This window comes from Pseudorasbora parva, chromosome 18 (genome assembly GCF_024679245.1).
Source record: "Pseudorasbora parva isolate DD20220531a chromosome 18, ASM2467924v1, whole genome shotgun sequence".
Taxonomy (NCBI): Eukaryota; Metazoa; Chordata; class Actinopteri; order Cypriniformes; family Gobionidae; genus Pseudorasbora; species Pseudorasbora parva.
The window spans coordinates 21,496,429-21,514,255 of record NC_090189.1 but is presented as its reverse complement, the minus strand read 5'-3'; the positions used below and the strand labels follow the sequence as shown (position 1 = coordinate 21,514,255).

Genomic DNA, 17,827 nt, shown 5'->3' with positions numbered 1-17,827 from the left:
GCTGAGGTTGAGGGATCAGGGGTCAGTGGGCAAATGCTTGGTACTAAAGGCCTATAGTTTGAATATACCAGTTGGGACGATATAACGGTAGAAATTTTTATAAATTTGATTATTATATCTACCATGGTGTAGAGTGGTGCAGGCATGGCGTCAGAACCATAGACTGTAAAAAAATATGGACGCAGTGTCCGGGACGTCACCCATAGGATTCTGAAGAGCAGCTCTGAAGCGTAAAGTAGAGACGAGCTGCCGTTTGCTATCTTGACAGCACATCATCACGTGTCACACCCGGATAACAGAAAATGGGTAAATAGGCGAGATGTGGGCGGAGCTGAGGTGACGTGATGACAGCGGTGACAGACAGCGGATAAATGGCTATCCACATGTCAATCAAAGTGACCACGCCCTTAATTATGCAGAATTTTAAGACTTTATATAATGTAAAAGATTGAGTTATAAAAAATGTACCCCCTCTCAGTTGTCATGAAGGGCAAAATTAGTAGTATAGACCAAAAACACAATTTGCTCCAGGCTGTAAACATGTTTTTTTTGCTGTCAAGTTGGGAATTTTAAAATGGGGCTCAATGAGATTCTGCTCCCTTCTTGAGCCTGTCCCTGGTGGCCAGTCGAGGAATTGCGGTTTAAGTTACTTCCGTATTCGCTTCAACAGAAACTAGGGGGAGGTTAGATTTTCCTGTGGGGTTTTATAATGGGGTTTTTCAATTTACGAGTAAAAAATGTTTTTAAAAAGCCTGTGATAAACATAACGTCTCTGTTACGTATGTAACCTTAGTTCCCTGAAGAGTGAACGATACACGGAGTCGAAATGCTATGAGAACGTCTCTGCGTGATTGCGTCATGAAGCGTGTGTCAAATCAGTCCAACCGGAAGATGGAACGTCATAGGCGGGTGACGTCATAGACCGGAAACTATAAAGCACACGCGAACACAAACAGAAACTATGTGCTCTTACTGAGCCAAAATCAATCAACTGTCGATGTAATTGAGTATGCGGATGCCCTGCAGACGCAACGGCGCCAGAGCTGCACTCACACACTTCGTGAAAGTGCGGAGTGACAGTGCTAGACCGAAGGGAAGAACCCGATATTGGTATGCATCTCCCCTGCAAGCAAACCTCAGGAACTTCCTGTGTTGTTGAAGGATGGAAACATGGGAGTAAGCATCTTTGAGAGCTATGGTGACAAACCAGTCCTCGGACCTATACTGTGACACCAACCGAGCGATTTAATAGACGCAGATCTAGTATCGGGCACAGCCCTCCATCCTTCTTTGGTACAATGAAGTAATGGCTGTAAAACCCTGACTCCCGGCTGGGAGGAGGAACCCTTTCTATAGCCTCCTTTCGCAGAAGAGTGTATACTTCTTGTGCCATAACCAGAGCCTGCTCCGGGCCTACCACTGTGAGTAGGATACCACTGAAAGGAGGTGGCTGCTTTCTGAACTGAATTGTGTACCCCCTCTCCACTGTCTGCAGGACCCATCGAGATATATTTGATAGACATTTCCATTCACCCAGAAAATCTATTAAGGGCACCAGCCTCTTGAGGCTGGCCTCTGGTTTACTTTGAACAGCAAGTGCATTGCCCTGAAGCGGCGAACCGGCAGGGAACAACTGACTTGGCTGTTCTAGGACCCTCCGAAGAGGGGGCGTACCACCCTCCGGTGGTCCGCGGGGACCATCTGCTCCCTGGCATTGCGGCGGGGTTGGCAGCATGGCTCCCTGAGGGCACCTTCGGAGGGGATCACCCTCACCGTCCTGACCTTGTTGGCGTCAGGACTTTTTTGACGGAGCCTTCTTGGTGATAATGATTATCCTCAGATCAGCCCTACCCCTCGAAGACCTTGTCTGCGAGCGTCGCCCCGTCCCCCAGTCTCTCTAAGGGACGCTCTGCTTCTCCTGCCCATGTGTGTGGAGCTCGTACTTGGCTTGGGCTGCTGTGCAGGAGAGGAATAAATTGCTTGAGCGCACCGGCCTGCTTTTTAGACTCCTGAAAACTCTCGCTGACAGATTGTACAGAGTCACCGGAGAGGCCAGCAGGAGAAACCGCCGCATCAAGCAAAAAACTTTTGTCCCTCTCCTTGATTTCATTGGGGTTCAGCCATAAATGCCTCTCCGTGGCCACCAGGGCTGCCATAGATTGGCCAAAACACCTGGCTGTCTCCTTGGTGGCATGGAGAGCTAAATCGGCTGACTGCCTTAATTCATTGATCACATCAACCCCCACTTCATCACTGCTGCCCAGATCCCTTAGCAGGTCAGACTGTTATGCCTGCACGATAGCCATTGTGTGCAGACACGCCGCGGCCTGACCTGCCACCGAGTACGCTTTACCCACCAAAGCCAAAGTTGTTTTAAGGGGTTTGGTGGGTAAATGGCGTCTCTTCTACCTTAGGCATCGCCTCATAACAATACTGTCTCAGCCCTAAGATGTTACTGTAGGTAGATGTTTGTGGGCTGAAGAAACGATATGATGCCGGTTTCTTCCAGGACCTCGACACCTCCATGTGGAGGTCTGGGGAAAACGGTAAGCCCCGACGCTGAGGTTGCGCTGCACGGGATGGCAGAAAGCGCTCATCTAATTTACTTTTTCTAAGATGATCTTTCAGATCTCAGATCTTTCTACTGGCCAGTCAATATTGGTCAATATAACTGGCCAGAACCCCACGACTGAAGTCGCCACTCTGCCTCGGCAACAGCAGGACCCGAGCCACGAGGAACGCGAGCCGAAGCACCCTCCTCAAAAAGTGCCCCGCGGGAGCACAGTGTTCTTAATGGAAGCCACTCACAAGAAGCCCCCTCGAGAGCCCCCCCCCCCCCCCCCCCAATAGTGAATTGTTGTTCTTTGCTCGCCATAACTGTTGTTTTCTTTTTATGTTTTCCTTAATATTTAACAAAGGTAGAAAACTCAGACAAAAGACAGACAAAAACATAAAATTTTGACAGACCGATTCACACAGATCGCTACTGAAGGCACAGAAGCTAGTTTCTGTTTGTGTTCGAGGGTGCTTTATAGTTTCCGGGTCTATGACGTCACCCACCTATGACGTTCTGTCTTCCGATTGGACTGATTCGACACTCGCTTTATGACGCAATCAGGCAGAGACGTTCTCACAGCGTTTCGATGCAGCTCAAGTTCGCTGAAAGGGAACTTGATGATACTTTGAAGATGTTTTGTTCTACAACGTACACTGTACACACTCACACCCCCAGCTGTCTTATCTAGTTACTTATTAAAAACTGGTTAAAAATTAGCATTTTTCTTATGGGTGACATATATCAACGTATATTCAAGTTATTAATGCCACAGGCTTTATCTTACACATAATAAAAAAACATTATAAAACGTTACAGGAAAATCTCAAAAGCACCAAGACTTCTAGGTTCTGCCATCATACCCTCACCACTCTGTTGACTGTTGTTTCAGTCTCTTAACAATCAGAGAGGAAATGAGAAAGAGCTTGTTTAAAAAAAGAGGGGTTTTATGGAACTGACTCATTTTGTTTTTACTATAGCTAAGTTTCTTTCCTGCACCTGTGCTGCTTTCAAACAAGGATAGAGGAACAGTTGATTTATCTCAGGAATTATTAAGTAACACCTGCATCAACTGTGCATTTATATCTAGTAATTAAATATGGTTGCCAAAAAGGTTTCTAGTAAGCCATGGAAACTGTACTGGAATGCCTGATGAAAGGCTTGCTTCAGAATAAAAGCGTGTTATCATGTTCAGTTAAAAATAGGGAGCTTTTTATCTTCTTCTTTTTTTTCTTTTTTTTTTTTGCTTCAATTAAACTGAATAAGTCTGAGCAGCTAAATTATCTGATGAATATCATTTTCAATAATTACTTTTCATTAGTTATACACTACCGTTTTAAAAGTTTGAGGACAGTGCAGTAAACCAATTTATCTACTAATTTATCAGTTTTTAAATATTAATAGTTTTATTCAACAAGGATGTATTAAGTTAATCAAAAGTGACAGTAAAGAAATGTATAATGTTAAAAAAGATTACTATTACAAATGAATGCTGTTCTTTTGAATTATCTTAACACAGCAGCATTCTGCAAACTCAGAGTTTGTTTATACGCACTGTAACCATGGGTAAATACGAAATGCTTCATACAGCATATCAGACTTTCCCAGAGTGCTCTACATGTGATCCTACAGTGTTATATTTGGGTTATATTTTGAGTGGGAACAGATATCTATATGTATTTTATTTGTAGCCCACTCTTATTAAAACTACTTAAATAATTTCACTATAATAATGTTCTTGCCATTTTATTTATATTAATTATTATTTATGAATGCAAATACATTTGTTGACATTGCAACTTTTTAAAAAAAAAAAGAAAATAAATACAATTTAAATAAATAGAAAAGCTTTAAAAAACTAACTACATTGAAGGAAAAAGCATAAGTAATAAGCAATCTTTCTTGAGCACTAAATCAGCATATTATAATGATTTGTGATGGATCATGTTACACTGAAGTAAGGAGTAATGGTTGCTAAAAATTCAGCTTTGCCATCACAGGAAAAATATATTAAACTAGAAAACTTATACTGTATTTTTGATCAGATTAATCCTGCCTTGGTGAACACACGAGACTTTCTTACCCCTTTCGATCAGTATTGTACATTAGCTGTTTCTTTATTGATTATATTATCATGACTGTCCCATAAAAATCTGTATATTATGTATATGTTCATAAAGGCCAGTTAGTATTCCCAGAAGAGGTGTATTGTCATTTCCACAAAGAGACAGATTGTGTGTTGTATATTGTTATTAACCAAATTTCAGGTTATAATTTTTGATTTAATCACCCCTTTTAAAAGATGCAGCCTTTGCTTTAGAGGTGTCAAAACAATACTGTACATATTTTTAGCAGTTCTCATGATTGCTTTAGGCCTATGTAAGTGAGTAAAAGTATTTTTATATATCTCAGAAGCAGCAGGCTCACCAGTTCTACCCTCTCTGCTCCGCTGGAGTCAGAACCTCTCTGATTTAGTCAAGCACGCTACCTAATTAACAGCTTTAAATTGCTCCATTTCAGGTCATATTTCATCATAGTACAGCAAGCAGGATTCATCGACAGCTGCTAAAAGCTCTTACTGCTTCTCAGCCTGATGGGGAGCCCCCCAACCACTTCAAACTCTATTTCCTCTTCCCTCTCTCAAAAAAACCTATCCTACATATCCAGTCTTAGCTAGGGAAATTTGAGGTAGCAGGCGTGAAGTCCAGGCATGTTTACAAGTCTCTGAATCCTCAAATCTTTTTGGTAATACTTTAATTATACTGTATGCATCAAGGGAATTAATCCTTACATAAAATCCTTCATGTATTATTAGAATATACCATTGGTCACCCTGTTGTTATAACAGCAGCAGTACTTGGTGAGCGACCAGCTTCCTGTCCTCCTGCTGGTAGGCTATGTTGTGTAGGTGGGCTGTGAAAAAGCACCTTATGTTTACGTGTACATCTGGCTCACTATGAAGATGATATTTGCGTGACAATAGCCCACCAGATTGCATCCTTCCCTGTGTTTGCATTGTATTATCTCAGGCTAGTCAAGCCAATATTCATAGCTGTCAAAAAAAAAAAAAAATGGTATATATATTGATTTAAAAAAAAAAAAAAAAATATATATATATATATATATATATATATATATATATATATATATATAAATATATATATATATATATATATATATATATATATATATATATATATATATATATATATATATATATATATATATATATATATTTGCAGCTGTACGGCGATGGCTTTCTTCGTTTATGGTCATTTTTATTATTGGTCCTCCGCTGAGAATGCCAGACCGGATGTGCTTTGTAAGGAATGAGAATAGTCTTGGTTTTTCATGCTGTTCTGGATTGATATTTGGCTCTTGTGTGTCTTCCGTACTTCTCATGAGCTTCGTTAAAAAGTGGTTACACTGGTTGTTATATTTGTGAATGTCCACTTAAAGGCCTAATCTTGTAAATAATGTTTGATTGTGTGATTTTGTTCATTTTGATGTCAGGACAGGACTATGTTTAAACAACCAAAAACGCTTGCACCAGCGAAAACCCTCTTTTGCCATAAAAATAGTAAATAATAAAGATATGAATTGAAAAATTTGCGCTGAAAAGGCGTGGACAGGGTTATTTTTGCTGCTTACGTTATTGCATATGCATTTTGTGGGAGTTTCCCTTTTAGATGCAAAACTTATGGGAAGAAAGCGTATCTAATTTAATCATGCAAGGTTTGCGCTCGTCAGTTCACTGATATTTGTGCCATTATTTACCGCCCAAAAACAGCATGTCTTAGTAGATTGCATCGCCCCTTAAAGAAGTGATCCGGCTAATAACGTGTTCATAATTTTTTTCAGTGATGTCAGTAGATCACACACAGAACTTTCCACTCCCACCTGTGCTTTTTTGGATACAGCATCTGGTATTTTATCCTGTCTAAGGATGTCAGTAGCTTGTCCAAGCTTGTCATCAGTAGTTGGTATATCTATTTTTTTGGTAGACCATCTTGACCAGCTTATTGACTAATTAATATCAAGATTAGACCGTCTAAAAACCAGCTACCATGTTGAAAAACAAATACTATTAGCCTGGATTTTCCTGCAGGGTTGTAGCAGTTCATTAGCACTGATATTGTTGATCTACACTTGTCTATGACCTCATCTTGTCACCTAACAGTATGTGGTGAATTGATGCGTTTATATTCCCTTTCCTCATTTTCAATTGTTGACACTCACAAAATCAGTGTTGATCAGGCACTAGTGCAAAAATTTCCATCAGTAAAGATTGTATTAAAGTTCCACACATATACGGTATAAACAGGTGTAACTCAGTGTTAGGCCAGCAAGGCCTTCTCCGCTGGCCTAATCACTATTAGAATCACAGACTTTAAAAATGTTTTGCTTTTTTTTCTATGTCTATTTCTTATTTTTTCTAAAAGTCTATTTTCTTAATTTCATAGTTTTTCTCTAGGTTGGGCTGCTTGCAGTAGTGTTTGTTTATGTTAGAGCTTTTATCCAATCATAGTTCAGGCATCATGTGTTGCCAGGGACAAAGAAATATTCTTTGAGACCTTCAGAATCAATATTACAGGCACATCTATCTTAAAACGAATGGCACTGAAACTGCTCTTTAACGAATCAGAGAATCATTATAGATTTAAACAGCCAATCAGATTTCAAGTTGATGACACTGGGCCATCTAGCAGTCAGCCCTGGCTAATCTGGCCCCCATTTTTCCTGTGATGAATGTGATTGATTTTTTTTTTTTTTTCTTGTAAATGTATGCTTTATTTATTATTATTAATTATGTTCAACATTTCATACTGGTTAAATCACAAGTTTTGTGGGTTTAATTCATTTTTTAATGAAAAACACTTCGTATTACCTTTGAACCAGAAATGAATGTGTCATACTTCTGACTGTTCAAAACAGTTGGTCCATTTATGCTGTTGCGTTTGTTTTCTTTATCCTGTAGAACTTGCACCCCCAAAAAAACCTGCACAATTTGCCTTCATTTCAAATTCCTGGGAAAACCGTAATTGCCGGGGTTTCCGTGGTCAGAGAACTCAAAAGGTAGCCTACTAGTCAAAAATGCACGGAAAACCCAGAGTGGATCGATGCTTCTGTTAGATATGATATATGTGGCACAGCTGTGGCTGCAGTGAAAGGACTTAAAGGAGACTTCTTAAATTGTGATCATTCGGTTTCCTGCTTACAAAGGGAATTCATTCTCGCTTCATGAGAGACGCAACGTCCTAAAAGGCTGCGTTTCTGTGTAATATTGATGATTTCTATAGCCGTGGTGTTATGACGATTTTATTAAGAGGCTGATTAATTCAGGTAGGATACCACTGAAGGCCTAGGTGTGAAATGCACGACCCACCACTAATTGTACGGATCAGACTTCTTCGGATCTTGTATAGACTATCAGAGTCAGAGTCTATATCAGAGTCTTCTTAAAAAAGAAAAAATGTAGGGCGGGAATTGACTTAGCAAACAATCCATTCAATTCCTGATGGGCTATTTTCTGCCATGTGAGTGACAGGTTGTCCCGCCCTTGCACCAGTTAACACATTATCAGAGATGTTGTTTCAGAAAGCTATTTTGATTAAATATTATGTGCACAGATACATTGTTTTAATAAATATTGCAATTTTCCATAAAAAAAAGAAGAATTGTCCATTTTGATATCATGGTGACTTTAACACTGTGAGTAACTGCACATTTTGAATATATTAAAAGAAAAAGAATTCCATAGCTGTTAAAAAAAACATCAACTGAATATTAAAACAAACCATGCTCTCTGTGTATGCATACAGTATATCTTTCGATGGCCGCCTGAGGATTGCCTTAAGTGAAATGCACTGTCAGGGTGTAATGAGGCGTACCTTAAGTCAATGGGGCCTCATCACCGCTGTCATTATATAAAATGCATGGTATTTAATAGTAACAGTGATCTGTGGTTATTTCTGGTCATGTAATGCATAGTCAGAACAGCTAATAAAACTGGATCACCACCAATGTAAATTCATTTCCGTTGATGTTCCTCTCTATCTCTTTTTTTTTCTTAAGAAGAAAATGACAGGCTTTGGTGTTATTTGATTGAAAGGCAGGTATTGCTAAAGACTCACAGATTGAAAAACACCTCGAAGTCTTTTTGCACTGCCTGCAGATTACCGTAGTAAACATATTAAGCGTGCAGACTATTTTCGTCTGGCTTGGCGGCAGTTAATCGCTTATCGTGGAGTTTTAAATGTGCTGTGTCGAGTTAAAATAGTTATTTTATAAGAGTCCATCTCAAAACGCAGCAGTCTCTCTTATTCATTTGTGCTCCGTCTTCTGGTTGCTGCCCCTAGTGAATGTGTCTATTGCTATTGCTCCAAGTTAAAGTGAACGCATCATGTATAGGTGCAAATGATCGATCAGTGTCACTTCAGAGTACTTGTCCACATTTATGGTACTAGTAATGCGTATTGTATGAAGCCAGTTTTATGTAGCAATGCTAAATATTTGAAACAACCCAGTCAAGTTGGAAAATAATAAGAAAATAGCTGATTCGTGAATCTGGGCCTTTAGTGGGTGAGCTGGCATGTTAATACGGATATGATGAGTCAAGAGCATGTCTGAAGTCTCTTTAAATCCTCTGTCCCTCATGCTGTTTTCCCAACCACAAGTTTCCAGAATCTGAATAAGTCAGAAATGCACAGAAACCTCAGAGAAGTCAGAGAGCTGTGACTACCAAATGAGCGCCGTCTGAGCCGGACTGGAACAGACTGGTCTCCCCTGAACTCTCAGAGAAACTACTCTATGGAAGATTTTCTGTCTGCTTTTCATTCTGCATGTTGGATGCAATAGCCATGGTTATGGCGTAAGAGTTCATAGAGAGGGCATGTTCTGACATAAGAGGCACATTTTTTTATTTGATTTTAAATTCTGTTAATTTTTCTCACCCTCATGCTGTTCCAAACTTTTACATACACACAGTCAAACCAAAATTTATTCAGACACCAGATTTTTTACTTCTGGGTGCGGGACACTATTAATACAAGTGAGGATAGCTAAATAAAGTAAAATGTGAAATATTATACCCAATAATTCTTCATACAGTGGACTACCAGTAAAATTGATACAAATTTGGAACCAAAATTTTTGAAACTTTGACCTGATCTTAGTTTTTTTTTCTTCTTCTTTACACCACAGACTGAACAAAATGAAGCATTGCTTGGTTATTGGTTGAACTAGATTGGTATTATCTAATTATGTACTTAAATTTAACAGCTGACTTATCTGACATTATCAAGATGAATTTGTGACACAGTTTAACTCTGAGCTCGTCATATTTTATTACCATGTTCTAAACTATAGCGAATAAACTGTGGCAATGTAAGAAATGTGGAAGGTGTCTGAATACATTTTGGTTTGACTATAATCAGGGAAAAAATGATCAAACAAATGCAGTCTCAGTGTGCATAATAGGTTTATATCGATATAGGCTTCTTTACCGTATAATCTTATATTTAAAAAATCACAGCTGTAGTCACTATGAACTGCCATTATATGGGGAAATTTGTGAGAACTCTTCAAAACTCTTTGTTTTGTTGTACAGAAATAAGCAACAGCACAATGGGTTTGGAACGACGAGAGTGAGTACAAACATTACAGAATTTTAATTGGAATTAACTATCCCTTACAAAACAAAAGTGTCTCAGTGTTACGCATTGAAAATCACATGAGTCAAGGGACTTAACATTAAGTGAAGATGAGAACGCTTCTGTGGAGTCGCTGCCCCTTCATTTATCATTTAAGCTGCTTTCTCTGGGATTTTGTGAGCTGTCCTTGACACAGCTGCGGTATGATTCATACAATCAAAAGAGGCATTTCAGGGCTAGCTTATTGTGGAGTCCAGTGCCAAGCTGCCCTTTCTCTAATGATAGTCTCTTAATGGCACCCCTGCTGATCTGAGGTCAGAATGGTCCATGCTATATGCTGCTAATGTTTTAAGCAGACTACCCCGTGTCCGTGCACTCAGAACCATTAACACGCACCCTGCCAGGATAACCATGTTGCAGGATCACCTGTGAAAAACCTTTTAAGATTTGCTTTTTCTCTCATGTGACTGAAAGTTCATTTTCATGAACAGATAATCTTGCTGCTCTTTACAGATCAGTGTCATCCCGAGGCGGTTTGTATGCATGCAGAGTGTAATAAGACAGAGGCTCTGTTTTTAAAGGTCAATGAGAGCTTTCGTGACCAGGATTGGTTTTTAAGAGAAGAGGGTCGTCCTGCCAAGATAGCAGAAACAGGTGCCAAACACAAGGTTTTAACCCCTTGTAACCTTTTGGCAAGCTGTCAGAGGGCAAGTAATTAAATCAATAGAGGAATGAAGGATGTCAAGGCACTGTAATAGAGTAGCCTGTAAATTTAGATGGACTTGTTATAGGAACTAAGGTTTTGTTGTCTAATACTATCAGTCATATTTTTTAAGTGTAATTTCCTGTAGTTTCAGCCCAGAGTTTGATGATATGCTGCTGTCTGATGCATAATGGAAAACAAAAAACTTTGTCACAAATTCTTCTATTTTCTATGCAAGCCTGTTTTCCCATTATAATAAATTTAAAAAAGTGATTATGAGAGAGTATAGACCGATAGAGAACTTTAAAGTAATAAATCGAGTCAGTTCAGCCCATGTTTGCAGCAGTTTTGGTGTTAAAAAACTACTGTCAGGAGTTACTAAAGACACTCAGTGAAAAATTAATGCAGAAAAGGCACGGACGCAGTTATTTTTGCAGCTGACCTTATTGCATATGCAGTTGTTGGAGTTTATGGGAGGACAGTATTAAATGAATCATGCATGGTGATTTACTAAAGTTTGCGCTAGTCAATTTACTGCCCCAAAAAAGCATATCTTAAAGGGATATTTCATCCAAAAATTAAAAAGTGACGTTTATCTGCTTACCCCCAGGGCAACCAAGATGTAGGTGTGTTCGCTTCTTCATTAGAACACAAATGAAGATTTTTAACTCCAACCATTGCCCGTATAATGCATGTCAATGGGGTGTTTTTCTATCAGAGCCACTATGAGAATAAAAAACACATAAACATACGAATCCATATTAAACTCTGTGGCTCATGGCGACACATTGATGTCTTAAGACACGAAACGATCAGTTTCTGCGATAAAACAAACAGTATTTTATGTTTTAGTTTTTTTTTTTACCTCATAGCAGATGAATCTCATCTAATATTCCCAACGCCATTACTTCCACCGGATCTATGATCGAGCCATTGTTTTGAACCTTCTTTGTTGGATGTAATGGCATTGGGAATACTGGATGAGATTCGACTGCTATGAGATAAAAAAACAAACAAAAACAAAAAAATACTGTTCGTTTTTTTGCAGAAACCGATCGTTTCGTGTCTTAAGAAATCAATGTGTAGCTACGAGCTGCAGGGTTTAATATGGATTTGTATGTCTATGTGTTTTTTACTCTCGTAGTGACTCTCATAGAAACACACCCCATTGACATGCATTATACAAGACACGGTTGGAGTTAAAAATCTTCATTTGTGTTCTACTGAAGAAACAAACACACCTACATCTTGGATGCCCTGATGGTAAGCAGATTGAAATTTCATTTTTGGGTGAACTATCCCTTTAAAACAGACGCTAATTTGCACGGCTTTTGGTAGATTGCATTGGGCATTATGGAAATGATCCGGCTGCATCTGTGTTCATTATTTGCATGTCGTCAGTAGATCACACGCAGAACTTTCCACTCCGCACACTTTCTTGAAATTGCGCTCTTATGTTAATTTGCCTTGTTTAGTGATGCCATAAAGTCATATTGTGATATGTGAATATTGTGAAATAAAATCACAATTAGGAGAAATGTTTATTAAGTACAATTTTACTTTGAGGTGGAAACAGGCTTTCATAGTTTTTATACAAAATTTCCTCCTAAATGGCAAGTAACAAACTGTGATTGATCACTTCCTGTCGAAGTTGCCAGTACTTTGTCAAAATAAGCTGCAAAGTTGACCAGACAGATGCAGTTAGTCAAAGTCTGGCTACATGAGACTACTTTTAACTGTCATCTGACGAACGACTCAATTGATTGACTTAGACAAAGACCTAAGCGGTTTTAAAATGCTGTGCTTTGTTCAAGCGAACCTAATGGTTTTAAATATTTAGCCGGAACTCTGCAGACTACGTTAGTTTCTTTAATCACACACTATTCAGCTTGATCAGTGTCAGATTTCATAATGGATCCTGAAATCCCACTTGTCTGCGACAGATTCCCTTTTAAGCAAATTGTGTGATTAGGGGTCAAAATAATAGAATGCTGCCTTCATGACGAGCAAGCTTTCATTGAATCGCTGTCGCTCTGCCATAAGTCAAATGAGAAGGTTGTCTGCTATTCATGTCTGTTTGATTTATCAGTGGTTCGAGTCACGTCTTCAAAAGTCTCTATTGTGAGTCATGCAAATTCTCGGCGATGCAATTCCAGATGGCAACGTCATTGATTGATTTCTGGTTAACAAATGAGTGGAAGGTATAAAAACCTTCACTGAAAACTACTCATCACTGTCCCGTTCAAAGAATACAGAGATCTGTGTTGTCAAATGGAAGAATGGCTCTCGTTAAGGCTCAAAGCTGCTGCTTGTGACTTATGGAACATTGACAAAATGAATGAGGTGATCACAGTTAGCATTGCAAGCAGTAGATCGTTGAAATATTGCATTAGTGTCAAGGTGTGCATCAATGCATATGTATTCATATTTTGTTATTAATTATTGATGGACTGCCATTATTGCTGTGGCATTTTGATGGTCTGTTGGAGGGTGGGGAGAGTGTGGTCTGACCTTTCACATTATTTGCAAGATTATATGCATGTCACCTGGATGTCTGAGCATCCATTCGTGTTTGAGTCGTTTGATTTCCCAGGTGGCGCCAAATACATGTTAAACGAGTGTTACCGAGAACTATGATGTTCGCAAGCGGAAAAAACGCTAGCAGTCACGGAAATATGACTGTTTGCGTGCCTCGCTGATGGGACCAAACTTACAACATACGTGATTTTAAAATGTAAGACGCTACCCAGATTTACAATAAGATGTTAATAATAATGTGGTACAGGTTCTTTTTATGGTATGCCAAAAAGTGTTTATTTTTACATGTGATCATTTTTTAATTTTACCAGTATTTACCATACTTTTTCTAATACAAATAATTTAATATGTAAAAGATGCAATGTGAAAATTATTTACAAATAAAAGCATTTTCTTTATAAAATAGGTTTGGTCTTCAAAAAGCCCTTTTCTAAATGGTGCATTTTGAAAAAGGGGGTCGTCTTTAGAATAATACGGTATAATACACATACACACGCAAGTCAGTTTATTATTAAGAAGTCTATTTCCTGTGGGTATGGTATGATTGCTAAAAATAGTTTCTTTTTGATTTGATTAAAGTCAAATTATCGACTTCAGAGCTTCACAAGCTGTCTGCTCTGAATAACATGCATGTGTGATGCCTGTCTAATTGAGCGCCTGCTGATTTTTCTTTTTTATGGCTTTTTCTCATTTCTGTCATGTTTTGCTTTACATGTATCTGTCTTGCCAGGCTTCATGGACTCGACCTGAGAAACACAAGGTAGGGTTGGTTCACACGTAGCCAGGATGTTCACTAATCCTATAGAAGCCCTTTATCACTCCAGAACATCAAGTGTTGGCTCTCTTTTACCCTCAAAATCCTGTAAACACACACACCCACACACATCACATCTGATGAAATGGCATCCCTAGTCTACAATGATTGTCATGACATTTCATTTCTTTATATGCAGCATACTGCTCTTTTTTTGGATAGCTTCTGTGAACAGAAATTGTGACAATCCTATTAGGTCTTTCTAAGCTGTGACGTTTTTTTATTTCTAAGTAGAATAACTGAGACCTTTTTTTCCTTCACAAATTTCCCTTGGACAAACTTTCTCAAGGGACTGAGGAAGAAAATAAAGAGGGTGTTACAGCAAGGGCCTCAAGGCTTGAAACATGCCAGGTACTTCTTTAGAGTATGAGCCAACACTCAGTGTTCTCCCATAGACTCAGACAGGGAGAAGTAGCAGCAGTAAAGGAGACACTAACACAGCTAGAACCAATTCCAGCTTCAGACAGCACAAGCTTCTGTTAACATAAATATACTAACCAACACTTATGCCATACTAAAACTTGTATGTCACATGTCAGAGATGAATACAATAACTTTAGACTCAACGTCAAACCCATTTTATTTCTGTAATGTGGCGCATTTGTTTTAAACAGGATGTTTGATTAAGAAAATATAGGACGGGACTGTATTTTATACATTGGGAGTTGGAAAAGAATATAAAAAATGTGACCGAATGTTTTAAAATTAGTGCTGTCAAAATAAACGCGTTAACGCGAGTTCATTTTAATGGCACTCATTTTATTAACGCGCGATTAACGCAGCACACATTTTATGTTTGATCGGGGACCTAGCCCGTAGTTGGATACATTGAGATGAGCCATAGACGTAAAGGATGTAGCAGCAAACAGAAATAAGGAAATAAAAGGGTTAACATTAACATTACTATTCTGAAACAAGTGCAGTTATAGCCTACCTAAGCTACCATATTGTCTGTTTAACTTTTAATACACGAATACACTGCAAGCTCACTCTCGCTCATATCCAAGGTAAATCATTAACACCATCACCACTTACAATAGGCCTACATGTGTTTTATTGAACTAAATACTTTACAATTGGCTAAAATGAATACGCAGGTTACTTTTCTGAACAAGAACGCTACCGAATTCATGTTCTCACACCATGAATCACGGCATAGTTCAGCTCCCAAACAGGCAAAATACCAGCAGTTCAATAGCACGCATCTCTTAAAGGGGCCACACTATATTCCTACTGGTGGAATATGGACAGTACTGGTGGTACTGATGCGCTCTCAGGTCCCTATCACAGCTTTCACATTATCAATTTTTCATACGAAATGTGCCCTGTTCTGAACTAAACTGCCAGTGTAAAAACGTCCTTTATTTATATTCTTAAAATGAGAGAAATCACTGCTTATTCTGAATTTTTAAGCTTAGGCCTTAAAAACTTGAACTAATTCTTTAAAAAAAATCTATGACCTTGTCTGGTCTTCATGCTCTGAGTGCACTGTAAAAAAAAAATTGTTAGTTCCCTTTCGGGGAACTCGAGCTGCGTCGAAACGCTGTGAGAACGCCTCTGCGTTAATGCGTCGTGAAGCGCCTGTAGAACCATTCCATCGGAAAAAAGATCGATCGTCGCCGACGTGATGACGTCGCCGACGTGATGACGTCATCAACCGGAGACTATAAAAGGTCCGCGAACACAAACAGGAACTAGCTTCTGTGCCTTCAGTAAGCGATCTGTGTGAACCTGTCTGTCTATTTGGTGTTTTTGTCTGTCTATTATCAGAGATTTTCCACCCTTTTGTTAAATATTTCATATATTAACAGAAAAAAGAGAAAATAAAATAGATAGAAATGGCGAGTGAAAGCAGCAATTTCAGAAAGTGTGTTCCTCCCTGCCCACGCTACATCACGGGCGGGGACACACATCTTCTCTGTGTTGCATGCTTGGGAGCGCAGCATGCCCAGGCAGCCCTCGAGGGGGCTGCTTGCGAGCACTGTGAGCGTATGCCACTGAGAACGCTGCGCTCCCGCCGGGCACTCTTCGAGGAGGGTGCCTCGGCTCGTGTTCCCCGCGGCTCTGGTCCCGCTGCTGCCGAGGCAGAGCGGAGGCTGCAGTCGTGGGGTTCACAATTGGATGTTGCAGAGGGGTTTGAGACGGGCACTGCCTTATCTCTGCCCTCACCTGCTCCATCCAGCGGTTCTTCTCGGGGCTTGGAAGCACGCATTGCGGTTTCTTCCCCCCCGAGAGAGCCGCCGGTGCTCCAACTATCCAGCTCCGAGGAGGTGGACGTTGAGAGCATCGCGACTGAAGATTCGCCACTTCAGTCCCCTGCGAGTGAAAAAAGAAAAAAAAAAAAAAGTGGACTTTACAGAGGGGTTTGAGACGGGCCCGGCCTTATCTCAGCCCTCACCTGTATCGTCCAGTGTCTCGTCTCGGGGTTTGGAAGCCCGCTCTGCGGTCTCTTCCTCCCTGGGCGGGGCACCGGTGCTCCAACTATCCAGCTCTGAGGAGGTGGACGTTGAGAGCATCGCGACTGAAGACTCGCCACTTCAGTCACCCGCTAGTGAGTTGAGGTTCTCACGAGAGCTGTGGCCAGGTTAAATATAAAAATAAGAAATGACTGGCTGGCTGAAATATCTGAATCCCATCGAAATCAGAGAGAACGAAATTAGATGAGCGATTCCTGCCCTCTCGTGCAAAGCATCAACGTCCTGCCATTCTTCCCTGACCTGCACACCGAGGTGTCTAGGTCATGGAGGAAACAAGCGGTATCATATAGAGTGTTCAGCCCACATACATCTGCATATAGTAATATATTTGGGCTGAGACACTATGGTTATGGGGCGATGCCGAAGATCGAAGAGACGCTTGCGAGCTATCTCTCGCCTTCAGCTGCATCGTCCCTGGCATTTCCCCTCCGAAGGAAATCGGTGCTTACCTCAGCACACGGTACCCGTCTTCCTTCGGTGCCCACAGGGGGCCGCGCTGCTAACCCCGCCGCAATGTCAGGGCGCAGAGGGTCTCCGCGGGCCACCTGAGGGTGGTCCGCCCCCTCCTCGGAGGGCATGCGAGCAGTCAGGTCAGGTGTTCCCTGCCGGTTCGCCGTTTCAGGGCACTGCACTCGCTGCTCAAATTACACCAGAGGCCAGCCTCGAGAGGCTGGTTCCCTTAGTTTCCCCTCCGTGGGAAGACGGTGCTTACCTCAGCATACGGTACCCGTCTTCCTTCGGTACCCTCAAGGGGCCGCGCTGCCAACCCCGCCGCAATGTCGGGGCGCAGAGGGTCTCCGCGGGCCACCTGAGGGTGGTCCGCCCCCTCCTCGGAGGGCAGGGGAAACAAAAGGACGCTGAGGGTAGTCCCCTCCGAAGGGAAACGGTGTTTACCTCTGCCTACGGTACCCGTTGTCCTGCAGCGCCCTCTGGGGGCCGCGCTGCCAACCCCGCCGCAATGCCGGGGCGCAGACGGTCCCCGCGGGCCACTCGAGGGTGGTCCGCTCCCCCTTCGGGGGGCTCCCGAGCAGTCAAGTCAGTCGTTCCCTGCCGGTCCGCCGCTTCAGGGCACTGTGCTTGTTGCTCAAA

At 40.9% G+C, this 17,827-nt stretch overlaps 1 protein-coding gene across 6 annotated transcripts in view; it reads left to right on the top strand.

Annotated features, from left to right (window-relative positions):
- The window catches only part of ncam1a (neural cell adhesion molecule 1a), a 274,586-nt gene that overhangs the window by 186,384 nt on the left and 70,375 nt on the right, over window positions 1-17,827 (top strand). For 3 of the 6 annotated variants that reach the window (XM_067424256.1, XM_067424258.1, XM_067424260.1), the window contains exon 9: window positions 14,178-14,207. The exons of the other annotated variants lie outside the window; for them this stretch is intronic. In XM_067424256.1, the coding sequence (XP_067280357.1) occupies window positions 14,178-14,207 (30 nt within the window). The remainder of the gene's footprint in view (window positions 1-14,177; window positions 14,208-17,827) is intronic. 6 annotated transcript variants of the gene reach the window in all.